The following is a 13,544-nucleotide window of genomic DNA, read 5'->3' on the forward strand; positions in this document are numbered from 1 at the left end:
CATACACATTACACAACTGTGTACGACCGTATGAAGCCTCAATACTCTTCTGAAAGATGTCTCATGCCTCTGAATGACCTCACAAATGCCAACTCTAATCTTACACTGTTGAACAGTTTGGCAGTTGCCATCAACCGGCTTGGATGCATATATTCCCGTATTATGCCATTTTCCCCAACATGTTGACGTTTTGGGCTTCTTCGCCACTTGCTTAGACCTGTAAATGGTGAGCCTCATCATTCACGGGTGAATCGGGGAGCGAAGTATCAGCGATGTGCACCTGGCTCAGGCCTGGTCAGTACTTGGATAGGAAAAAAACTCCAGTTGTCAAATCTAATTAGCTTACTATATCGGGGAAAGAAATAGTTGCACAAGCAAAATGAATCCAATAAGGATTTCAGTGGCATTGCCTACACTAAACAAGCAAACATGAGTAAGGTTGGTGTGAATTCACTTACTGCATTCCATGGATTGGAACATTAAATCTGGAAGTTAAACTGGAGGGAGGTAAAATTGTTAGAACTGATTCCACTTGACCTCAAATCTGACCCATGTTGTATAACTACCTATAAATCTCAATTGGTCCGTGGCCATGGACAATACAAATTAAGTACAGAAAGACAGATAGAGTGAGTTTTTTTTAAAATACATATTGTATTTCACAGTCCTCTTTAACTGACAATGAGCAATTTCAGTAAGATAAATTGCTCAACAAGGGAATCTTTCAATAAATGGTTTATTTCCAACACATTTCTTTAACATCTGTCACTTGTGGCAAGTGAGCATAATTTACCACAGTTGTTTTGTATAACTTTCAGCGATTTTGTTTTATGTTGGTGCTTCCTTACTCAATTTGTCCACGGCCTAATTAAAGGATTCTTGTCACACCTTTTCTTATTTCACGCCGTTCTGTTTTTCTTCCAATTAGAAAGACACTAGCTTGTTGGACATATATTTTGTTGTCTCACTCTTTGCGAACTTTTAATCTCCATGCTGACTTTTGCCCTGAAACCACTGTACAAACAACCGTTCCGATCGGGTTCGCCACCAAACACAGTTTATGGTCTGCTGTTTCACAGCAACGCATAGCAACCAGTAAACTCATGGGCAATAAGATCAATTATCTAGCTCTATTTATTCGATAGCATGTAGGAAGTATCAAAGTACGTTTCCAGCACAATGCACAAAGTGATAATGTGACCTATTCCACTCTAGCAAACAATCGACGGATCTTCTCATGCCAATCGGCGCAAAGGTTAAAAAGACTGAATGGCAGTTTGTACTTAATCATTTTTTCTCTAGTGGTGTTTCAATTTATTCTGGAACAGAATTAAATCAAAAGACTTTGGTCACATTTGCACATGTTGTAAGGTTCTATCTTTCGCTATTCATTTTTGCATTTATTATAAATGAAGATTGGGCTGTACAATGGCCAAATCATATTGTAATGTAGTCCCATATTCTAAGCGCCAGAGCATCATAAATGCAGCTCGCAAAGGTTCAATATGTGGATGTCCTTGTGCAGTAAAGATTAAGTATTAGCGGATCGTTAAGCAATTGTTGGTGATCCCACTATTGTAAAACCAATCCATTAAAATTTCTGAGAAAGTGCTTTCCCCTCTTTCTAAATGCAACTAAAATAGATGGTTTACTACTCCGTACCCTGGAGCATGATAACAACAACGACCCGAGCCTCTTTGTCCTTCCCGTCAATAAAAAAACATTGTGCTGAAAAGTTACAGCTGACTTTCTGAAACTTAAAGAGATAAATCAGATTCTGTGATTCGGAATAGAGGCTTCAAAATCTACATTATAATAAACTAGCCAACTCACAACTAACCCAAAAGATTTACAGTAGTATCTCTATAGGGGAAAATACAGAAATTATTTACATCGAAAGATGAAAACAATTACAATACGTACAGTAAATTAGGTGCATTTCTGGGGAAGGGAATTCACATTTGAAATGTCAAAATGCATCTGGTAGTGTTTCACAGACTCGGATATAATCTAACATTTGACAACTATATTAAAATATTTCAACAATATAAAGCCTGAAAGACCCTGGAAAAAATATCCCAATTACAATTGGTTCACATTGTCAGAAGGTCCGCGGCCATCTTCAGTTTCCGTTAGTGTTGAGGCCCTGATCGCTTGCTGCATGAAGTCCGAAACAAAATGCCCAAGCAAATTGTTTGATTCTAAACCTCCAACGCTGCCATTATGAATGTGTGGAGTGCTGTAAAATGTCCTCTCGGACACGGAAGAGTCTGGAATTCCTGGCTTGAATAGGCACCAGTTCACGCTTTGCCTCCATCCCTTCGGGTGTAGGTAAACATCTGTGTGGGTTCACTGAGAGACCGTGCCAGGTAAAACCGCGCTGCTGGCCGCCCCCATCACTCCGCCGTTGGTAACCGACAGAGCACCGGCTGTCCCGGGAGGAACCGGGCTTAACTGGGCCGACGCCTGTTGAGACTGCTGTTGTAACTTCTTCTTCGTCATTTTTCGCTCCTTCGCCCTGCGATTCTGAAACCAGATCTTCACCTAAAAGTGACGAAAAGGAAACCGATTTAGAATAGTAAAAACGTTTCACTTCAATGTTTGGATTAAATAAATAATAGCTTGTAGAAATTAAGGCTACGGCAACTGAGAAAAAAATTAAAAGAGATTGCATGTGTGTAATTTATGTTTATTTTTAAAATAAATTATTTTCACCGAGTAACAACCCAATCAAACTGTTAAAACTGATTTATTACGCGATGGGGATATCTTTCTAAGGAATCAGCTTTTGGTCGCTTGGCGCTGGATTTCAACACTTGTCGCCAAACTCTTCGCAGGCGCGGCCGATTTCTCGTGGAACAGCGTCATGATCATTTCAGCAACTGGATCTGATCGACCGAATAGCAGGAATGTGACACATCACAAATCCGGTTACATCAGCTACAACATTCAGCTGGAAGTTTCTAATTTATTTTCACGACATGCACACACACGATTAACCCATTTTCTAGTAGTTTGACAAGCTGTTATTTATATTTATTAAATTTATCCGCGAATATCACCTTTTAATTTTACTAACATTATATTATCCACTCAATGGGAGAAATTACAAACCATCTGATAGCCAGCTATTGCATATCGTAGGTGATGAAAGGAAGTTTGGAATCTCTGTCCTAAACACTCCGTCTCCGCTTCTGGCTCTCTAGTGTTATATAGCACAAATACCGACTCTCCCGATATATTTGGAAACGTAATTATAATTGTAACTCGTTTTATTTTTGAAGATATTCTGATAGAAGTTACGTTTCATGTACTGTAACATTACAAAGACAGTTCGCTTGACGCTATGAGCCTTACTGTTCAATTATCAGAAAATTGCTCATAAAATGTAAACCAATTTTGTGATCTATAAATTAATTTTCCCTCAGTCAGACGTGGAAGAAGAAATCGGATTAGAGTCACTGGCAAGGTGACATACCCAAACCGCTCTGAGGATATGGTGTGTGCGACCCAAGGGGCAGCTCTGAGATTTTGTTTAGAGTCGGCTAGGATGCTAGTCTGAGTGGCGTCACCTACCTGCCTTTCGGAAAGTCCCAGGTTGGCAGCCAGCTCCGCTTTACGCCGAATGGTGATGTAGCGGCTATAATGGAACTCTTTTTCCAGTTCCAGTCTCTGGTGATCTGTGTACACCACCCGATATTTGTCCTTTGTTCTCGTTTTATCTATGAAAGAACAAGTAAGGGCGCATAAATAATAATAAAAGCGAATTGCTTTGTATGATGTGCTTTCTCCCGAATTCCTTAACCCAACGCCTGAAAAATGCATGATGGAATTATTATTAAGCAACTTTGAAGTATTAGTTAAGTATTTTTAAAAGCTCATTTTCTTGAATTGTGCACCAGCATTTTTGAAAACAATTCCTATTAAATGTTGATGATGATCTCTCAAAATAATTCCTGTCCGTGACATTAATGTACAAGGTAAGATGTGTGAAGTTCATATAAATATGCTAGAGATGTTACTTTCTCCGTGATAACAGAACGAATAAGGATGATTGATTTGGAGACATTTAAAAAAAACTAAAGATGTATATTTCAAAATTAGAATAAAAGGTTAAATGGGGTTAATCGATAGATGAACTCAGATGTTAAATCAGAGTGGAAGAGCACAGGAAACGCCCCGTCTAACCTACAGAGAGCTGTAAAGAGACATCCCCTAGGGAAAAATCAAAAGATTATACCTTAGAAGCGTGGCCGGGTTCTACTATGTAGCTATAATTGTACATTTCCTAATGCTGCACCCCCCCCCCCCCCACGCTCAGTATATTGTTAACGCTTTACAATTAACTCCCTAAATTTTACGTTTCTTCTGCTTTCTTCAGTATTTTTCTACATGTCTTTCTGTGATCAGATGGGGTTACGAGAACTTGCAGAATAAATGCCTCGTTTTCTGGAAGAATTGCAAGTGTTTTGCCTTATAAACACAGAAACTTCGGGTCAGAGCTGAGTCCTCAGGCTCATCGCCAATAGATGTATCCTTCAATTGAGATTTGAGGGGCGGGTGTAACATGGCCACAATGCGCGCCAATGGAGGCGAAAAATGCTTGGGGGAGCCCGAAGACAGTAAAAACGATTTAGGTTTCTAAGATCAGAATGGAAGGAAATTCATCAAAGTCACAATCATTCAGATATGTTTAAGTTATTTTAGTAACTTGATTTTAGAAAATTATAAACATATTTATTAATCTGCGACGGGAATTTGGCGATAAGAGTTAATGGCTGAAACTGTTTTTGCTGATCGATAATGTATGTTCGGCGGAAATATCGATCCTAGTGTGTTGTGTGGATAATTTAGGTCAAATACTGGCCAGGCTGAGCCAACACCAAAAGTTAATCAAACTAACTCAAACAGATGCTGTTAAACTAATGCCGGGAGGTGTCAGTAACAAGTCTGAAAATATTGAGTTTGAACACACATCGAACGCTTGAAGGAAAAATGCAACATCTGAGCATTTGAGAGCAATTACCATCTCGCCAAATAACAGCCGTAAATGAATGTTGCAGGGAAACTCGGGCACCTACTCTCCCACTTACATACCACAAACAGGTGTGTTCGTGATGTACAACCTTGTTCACTTCTGAGTGTAGCGAATGTTTAACGGCGGAATCTGATTAATAACCTCATTTATTTATATGTGCCCCGGAAGCATTTTATAAAGAATGCAACCACTATTAGCTCTCCGTGTCCAGAAACATTTCTTTCCCCTTGTATTTCGACGTTGAACGCCAGCAGGCTAACTTTGTTCAGATAATTTGCTGCAAACCTCAACAAAAGAGCCCCACGTAGAAACAAGCCTGATGCGGGGAAAATGTATACAGCTGGTTAAAAGCGAACACGGCTCGAACAATGCAGTACAATGCGACCTTATCAAAGAGATTTTTTCCCCGTGGTGGAATAACAAGCACATTCTGTTTGAATTGGCACTCAGGAACAAATGGCGGCTGAACCTTTCATCTCAAACCTCGGCACATTTACATTTAAAACCCCATTCCTAAAGAAAGAAGAATGCTGAGGCATTTGAATGGGGATATGCTTCAAAGATGAAGATTGGCCATTGGAGGGCACAGACGGACATTTTTAGGAGGCAAGAAAATGATCTGACAAATATACTTTAAAAACAACATTAATAATCTAAAACACACAGCTTATCTCGTGCAGCACGACCGACTGAAATAATTCCCCGGCGCCCGAAGGGTCAGCAAACCCACTGAGAAAGGGATCAGATTGTTGATTATGTATTTTTATGCGAGTTCATCCAAAACCAAATTTTGAATAAACGTGATAAAGTAAAGGAAACACAGGCACGCGTTTCAAAATGATGTAATTTCCAACTTCCACACACGCTAAACTGTTATACACTTTTTTTCGGGTTATTACAAAAGGAACCTTATAGCCTGATACTTATTGCTTATGCTTGCTAGGGTCATTATGAAAGGAACATTTTATAAATTCCTTTGTAAATGAAAAAAATAATAATGCAAGCAACACACACAAAATGCTGGTGGAACCAAGCCATGGCATTTCCCATTCAAACCTTTGCAGTTTTAAGATTTAAACAGCATGTTGTGTTCGTTTAGTGATTACTTTGAAATTTGAACCGCAATGCATTAAAAAAAATCCTTCACATACATATATTAAGTCACGATTTCACATAAATATTTTATTTTCCAGTCATTCGACTTGTATGCATGTCACGGATAACACTTCGTTAGTTGGAATAAGTAATATTTATTGTTCCGTGATGGCCTGGGAAACGAATGAAAAGAAAGAGAAAGAAGCTGAAAAGGATCGTGCAGAAACGTCAAAATTCTTTATTTGCTGCGAAACTCGCCACCTTTTCCGGGAGATGGACGGAACAATAGACTGGGGTTGCTGGAAAAAGAAGGTGTATATCAAAGCACTTCATGTTAAAAGGTCATGACACATTAGAGATTGACTATCAGACTGAGCGGGGGTGGGGAGGAGATACAATAAATTAAAGAGATTTGCACTCCATATAAATCTTTAATTTACATTAGAACAACGGCCGGCACCTGTTCGTGCTGCCACTTCAGTTACATCTCAGGTTAGCATTTCACCTATACGGAGGACCGTAATGAAAAAATAACCGATAATCTTCCGTTTCAAAACTAGAAGGGACTGCAAGCTTCATTTGATGTTGCAACGGCAGAATTCCATTTGTAGCCGCTCGGAATAGATTCAGGACATTGTTGGTCAAGACCTGTTTTTATTTTACTTAAGGCCAAGATATTCTTGAATGTCCGGGACGTATAATCGCGCAGATTTGTGAAGATTAGCTATTTTCCAAGTGAACCCAAGTTCACTTGGGTCGATCTGTTGTAAGAGTTCTGAGATCGTGGTTAAGGAATTATGAGGGTAGCCCTAGCCATGTGTGTACAGTACATGGAATGGCAGTGCTACACCGATCGAAGAGCGGGTGTCTGGCGATGGTTAATTTTACTGAGGGATTGAGAACGCAGCAGTTCTACTCTATTATATCAACATTTTCGGTTGCGAGCAGTTTTGGGTACCGCAGGGCAAGGAGGGCTGTTTGAACCATTCTACTCGATACGAGCGGTAAAGCGATTTTCAGATTGGCTACTTATAAAATAATAGTTTAGTGTTTGGAAAACAGCGGGTACTCATAGAAGTATTTGCTTAATGACTCAGAAACTATTGTTACTCGACACTGTTATTATGGTTTATATGGTCGAAATTGGTTATAAAATCAATCGATAATAGAATTTGTTATTACAATTAAAGTATGTCCCCACAATTCAAGAGGCTTATCCGAATACTAATGAATAAATTAAGCTGAAAAAAGCAAAATAAATAGCTGTCACAAACTGCGTTACCAATCTCCTGTCGTTCATTTAGACATTAATTATATTTGTAAGTTGCCTCATAGTGACATTGTTCACATGAGAAGAAACCGACCAATAAATACTGCACGCATGGTAACGGTTCAAAAAGCGTTCTGACCTCTTCATTTGCCATTATTTGAGCAGGATTTTGTGACAGATTTACAATAAACGAAACATAAACAGACATTAAGGTACATATATTAGGAGGTGCACATTACTTCAGAGCTTAAGACTTTGCAGATCTGGTCGGCGTCTTGGTGCAATGGAGTTAAAACATCTTGGGTTAATTGTTCAATTGTTAACGGGAACTGGATTATTACTTAAAATCTATTACGGTATCCTTTCTCAAAATCTCAAAATTAAAGACGTTTATATTCATCTTCACGAAGAAATTTCAGGTGCTTGTACAATAAAAGCGTGAGCAATTCCTCAAAGTAATATTAAGTTTCAAGGGGAGGATGCGCGCAACAATTGGTTTGTTTTCAAAGTTTTTCCTTCTTCTGGACGAATTATTTTATGTTCATATTTTCTATACGTAGGGTAGGGTGAGAATTGTCCGGAAGAAAACCTCTCTTTTGTATTTAGTGTTCGGGCTATTCCCTCTAGATAGAAGGAGCAATCTTTACCACAAACTGCACTGAGGCACGGGAAGTTTTATACAATAGAAACGTAACAGTAGTTGCTTAAAAATATTCGGGGTTTCTTTTTGCACAGTTACTCGATGGTCGGTATTGAAGAGAGAATGCGATTTTGCCAGTAATGTGAAAATGGAACCTTGGTAGCAATCTGTCTAATCATTTTCTGCTCTGGAGGGTTAAGGGTCTAAACTACAATCTTACCTGTTCCTGATAGCTGCTGGCTTGGCTTCCTCATCCATTGGTAAGGGTTGCGCCTTTGGCTATTGGGGGAATGCTGTTCCAAAAGATTATTGTTTAAGGGCTGTATCACGCCAGGCCCCGGGGTCTGAACGGAGTTGTAATCTGCAGGGTTGTAAGACAGAGTCCCTGGCGAGGAGTTGATGGCGTGCACCGTGCCTGTAGGTGCTGCGTACGCACTCCATTCATCCCGGGGAGGCCCATAAGGTGATGGCCAAGATCCTGACGATTGAGGGTGATTGTCCAAATTTACGCCGGGTACATGATAACCAGCATACTCCGGGTACTGTGGTGGGTTGACGAAATTCTGAGCGCCCAGGTTGATGCCAGAATGCCGGACGGACCCTGGGTACATGCTCACGTCTTTATCCAGAAGATAGCTCACGTACATGTTGGCGGCTGAGCGCAATCGGCATGCTGCTTTGGAGAAATCCAGATTACTGTAGTTCCAAGACTTTCTTTTTCCTGGTTTGCCACTGTGTCTCCAAAAGCGATCAGGGCGATCCGCCCGTGTCCCACATGATTAACGATTGTTTACAAGCTTCTATTAGTAATGGCAAACTGAAGGTAGGTGACGTCAACTAATTCATACAGCCAAAGATTTGCATTTAAAAAGATAAGGAGACAGGAGCGACTCGATCAAGACCTGCATATTCAACCAAGTATTGTTCGAAAAGCTTCCTCCTTCTACTTCAACCTTCCGCACTTTAACCTCTTGCTCTCGACGGTCAAATCATTTAGAAACTAAAAAAAAAGCACAGATTTGAAAGGTTTACTGGTTCTGCCGGTAGCGAGGATGACCCGAACAAGAATCGCGGAAGTGATTCGACACGCAAAGTTCAAAAGGCGGCAGATTCGCCCACTTGGATATCGCATCAGAGACACGTAGTCCAGTCACTTTTTAAGGGACGGCGAGAAAAGGCAGGCAAATATCTAGTCCCGTACACTAGTTTTGTAAATGACAAACTCCGAGAAGTTAACCCCAAACATATTATACTAAAACTAAGTGCTAATGAAATGTGTGTGGGTTTTTTTTAGAATGTTAGAATGCAGCTTCTTCTGGCGTTTCAATATTCAAAGCCCAGAATGCATGAACGAAACTCCCCAGACGGAGGCTTTAACAAATGATTTGAAGATGGTTGAGACTAGCCAAACTGACAGTGCCAAGGGCAGCAAATGAGCAGTGCAGAACCATGCAATTACTTTGTCAAATGCCAAATGTTCAATGGACTGAAATCATGTTTGAAGATATTCAGGGCAGCACAGATGAAAGTGTACTTTTACTGTACAGTTTAGGATCGTTATTTTCATGTAAGACATTTTACATCTATGATATATTTGACTTCAAATAAAATAAATATAAATGACATTTGTCGGTAATTTAAACCTAATAAGACCATAGGGAACATTCTGGGTTAATAATACTGAAATGTTGAAAATAATCGAAATAAGAATAGCTAAAATGGAAATACAAATAAATATACAAAGCATACACCTTCACCCCCTCACCCCTCGGACCTGAAACAACAACCGGAGATTGATCAGTGTTTTATAAATGTACGATTCCGAATTTCGTTGCTTTTTATAATTTAGTATCAAAGAACTTCCGTGACAGTTCTCAAAATTTTTCATATCCCATACCAGAAGAAGATATATGTAACAAGGAATTGACAACGATTTAGGTTATTATTACAAATGAAAATGCCAGAAACACGGAAATGATTATCGGAAGGCGGAAAGGTATAATATTTTGTGTCCTATGAAAGACCGCTTAGTGTACTGAAATCCAGATGGGGATGATATGATAATAACTGTTTATTGTTTAAGTTTTCATGTCTCCACAAAGCGAGTCATCGTTATGAACGATATTCAGACTCGGGTCAGGAAATTACAAGAATCGAACCTGACTATTCTTCACAGTTGCTAATACAGTCACACAAATAGCACTAACGTTCTTGGCTCTACTTGTCCAAAGCATTTTAAGGATTCTTCGATGTGCAATGGGCATAGAGAGCTGCCATTAAAAAGTTTTCATTATTATTCAAATATTATAAAGGATACTAAATGTCCGAATTACATAGCATATTCTATCCCACGCACGTTAATCATTTTAAACGGAGGACGATATTAGCAAAGAGATCCTGTTTAACCTTACAAAGTACGGCCATCAACCTGCCGATTCCAATGATACGTATTAAATCGTTACGTTTCAAGCTTTGAATGAATGTTTGTACGGAACAGAAGAGGTTGTACAAGAGGTGTAATTACATACGGTCTAGTACCAGAAATTATTTTAAAGGGCAATTTCATTTCTTGCTTGTTACTACCTTCCGCGCCGCAAGTGTGTGAACGAATGATAATAGAAACCGTGGCAATAATGTTCGTTCGGTCAATGCCGACAAATTGGCCATAACAAAAGTTGAGTCTTTTATTAGAGATAACGGTGATTCGAGGAAATATTTAGCGGCAACCATTTATTTAACCGCAATGGGCCATTTCTGGTTCGGCTCCAGCATTTATCCCGGTGCGAACCTGAGTCGGACAATCCTACCCAGAATTTTATTACCATTCATTTTGGGTTTTATAAACTATCCAATCTTCTTCACCGCTTTTAGGTAAAGCTGCGACCGAATCGAAGTCTCCACAGCTCCCTTCTGGTCGATGTCAACGACATGTTAATGGCCAATTTTAAATCGCGAATTCGATGAAGCAATAAACTTAAAATACAATTTAAAAAGGCGATAAAACTGACAAAAGTTGCTGTAACTTGAATTATATTGCATGATTGTGCTTCATAAATTTCAGCTCGCAGCTGTCTGCTCTGTAAATAGCTTTTAGATTAAGCAATCTCAAAGTGATATATGACCATTAACTAGACGAGTTATAATCATGGCTATTTATTAGACTAACGTGACTCTGGTCTCTGCAGCTTAATCTGCTGTAATTCATTTTGTCAAAACAATACACGAGTTATTTTCGTCAAGTTCTGAAAAGCGTATTCGAAAGACGCTTCTGGGACTGAGGGTTGGCGAATGTTCGTTGTAGGTTAGTGTCCAGTTTAATCAGATTCCGACTATTTTCGAGAATTTTACCGATATTTTACTATGTAAAACACCCTAACCAAATCCAAGGACATGTCTGAACGGTCTTTATGTTCAATAAAGGATATCCATCAGCGCCAGTGAAACGAATATTCTAACATGTGGGAATACGGTAAAGTCAATATATAAGTATATTTCTTATGAGTGCAAAAATAATTAAAACAAGCCAAACAAGTTTTCGTCTCGCCACGCTTATTATTAACAAGTTCATACCGACATTATGAACTTCGACTGCCGACATTACATTTCTGGAATCAAGTGTTCTCATAGTTCATTCAGAGTGCAATGTGATTTCGTGATACCTACTGTTTTTTTTGATATTTCGGAAGTATCTTACAATCTATATTTCATTTGGTGGCCAGGGCTACGTGGATAAAGGTATTCAAAAGGCACACGGGCAGATAATTTATGCTCCTCATTGTTAACCTTATTCCTCGCATGTTAGGAATCCAACCGGGTGATCGTTATGAATATGGTGTCCCAATAATTCAGCCTGGCGAATCTCTTCTCCTAAGCGCCGTTACTCCACAAACTCTGGCTCTGGCTCGGATAGAGGACGGTTAAATCAGATCGGCCTCTGCTCCCGATGGGGTCCGGCCAGTATCCGGGCATCCCCGTAAGGTCAGCACAGAGCGGCGGGGTTCCTTCACAGATGCAAATTTCAAAATGCACTCTCTTTGATTTAAATACGTCCCAGGTTAAATTTTAGCAATCAACTAAAACAGAGAATAAATAAAAATGAAAACAAAAATCGATATAGCTTGTTCTAAATAGTAAGAAGCTGATAAAGCTTACCAAAAGTGTGGTCATTAAACTTGGTGGGAAGACACTGACGGTTTATAATATATTACCTGTCGGAATGCAAGCCTGTGTATAGTTGTAGAAATTTACAGTTGGGCCACATTTGGGCGGCTGCTGTCAGTTCTGAACACTGTTCCTTGTGCTAACCATTCACTCAGGTGAATGCGGAGCTAAATAGCAAGTATATGAAATGAATGAATGGTCGGTTTGTAGAATGAAGCTGATAAAACGAATTGATATGGTATGCAGAAAAATATTTCACGTAGTGACTGAAACAAAGGGCGTTAAGCTAAATATCGGAGGCGGATTTTTCAGTGATGAAGTTAGAAAGCACATGAATATACTTATTAAAAAAGTATTGAATATTTTAAAATCATTCTACCAAAGAAGATACTGAGAGGAGGTCCATTGAAAAAGTCACAGTGCAAATGGATAGCTCTTGATAATATATGCTATGGATGACCAGATATGATTTAGAGGTTGTCCATAATCTAGTAAGCAGGATCCACTCAATTACTAGAGCTTCTACTTCTACCTCTCTGCCTCTCCCTTTCTATCTCTACTCCTCTTTCACACTCTTTGCCTTTCTGACTGTCTGTCTGTCTCTACTTTTCCTCTCCCTAATTCCCTATTTCTCTCCCCTTTCTCTGTCTCTCATCATCTCTCCATTGTTCTTTATTCCTCTTCTCTAACTCTCACTCAAATCATTCCACAGCACAAAACATACCTATTTGTCTAGCTCCCTCTTTTAAATCTATGACTTCTGGTTCCCTACCAATTTGCTATGAAAATAATTTCCCTAATCATTCAGTAACATATAAAATTTGATCTTATGCGAAGATCAAAAGTTATCCTGGAGTCAGTGTTTCAAACTGTCACCAGTATGATTAAGAGCAGCTTTTCCTTTACTTGTCCTTATTTCGCTATTCCAAAAACAGGGCACTGGTTGTTCAGTTAATTTGATCAGCCATTGTAGTTACGCCTCTCCTCCCATCTACCTCCTTCTCTGTATTACCTCAGTCATTGCACTGAACTGTAAACAATTTAAACCTCTTTTTATAATGCTGTTTACGTTGTAAATTCATGCTAATATATATGTATTCCACATCCATATTTTAACCTCTAACATGTTGTCTTATATAATTCTTTATTCTTTATAATTGAGTCGTGTTTTTGTTGCATATTGCACTAATGCACCACAGCAAATTCCCAATACATGTAAATAAAGTTAATGTGAATAAAGTTAATCTTTGATGCTTGATACTATGCATTTATTGTTAGAATGTATTGTCAAAACAAGTTATATAGAAACCCAAGAATTGCTGATATAAAAATCCATATGG

General features: G+C 39.0%; 1 protein-coding gene across 1 annotated transcript; it reads right to left on the bottom strand.

The window, feature by feature from the left end:
- Window positions 1-722: 722 nt before the first annotated feature.
- LOC140726869 (homeobox protein CDX-1-like) lies at window positions 723-9,024 on the bottom strand. Its single transcript, XM_073043812.1, has 3 exons — window positions 8,264-9,024; window positions 3,577-3,722; window positions 723-2,544 (listed from the first exon to the last, which is right to left on the bottom strand). The coding sequence occupies exons 1-3, from the start codon at window positions 8,688-8,690 to the stop codon at window positions 2,350-2,352; spliced, it is 768 nt and encodes a 255-aa protein (XP_072899913.1). The 5' UTR covers window positions 8,691-9,024; the 3' UTR covers window positions 723-2,349.
- Between the last annotated feature and the right edge of the window lie 4,520 nt (window positions 9,025-13,544).

The sequence above is a fragment of the Hemitrygon akajei genome, chromosome 4 (assembly GCF_048418815.1).
Source record: "Hemitrygon akajei chromosome 4, sHemAka1.3, whole genome shotgun sequence".
Classification (NCBI taxonomy): domain Eukaryota; kingdom Metazoa; phylum Chordata; class Chondrichthyes; order Myliobatiformes; family Dasyatidae; genus Hemitrygon; species Hemitrygon akajei.

What these genes read in the sequence shown, in the direction of transcription:
- LOC140726869 (XM_073043812.1), bottom strand. Translation starts at nt 8,690, where the DNA reads ATGTACGTGAGCTATCTTCTGGATAAAGACGTGAGCATGTACCCAGGG. An exon ending in CCAGCAGCTATCAGGAACAG is followed by an intron (nt 3,723 to 8,263) that starts GTAAGATTGTAG and finishes GTTCTTTCATAG; the next exon opens with ATAAAACGAGAACAAAGGAC. An exon ending in TGGGACTTTCCGAAAGGCAG is followed by an intron (nt 2,545 to 3,576) that starts GTAGGTGACGCC and finishes CGTCACTTTTAG; the next exon opens with GTGAAGATCTGGTTTCAGAA.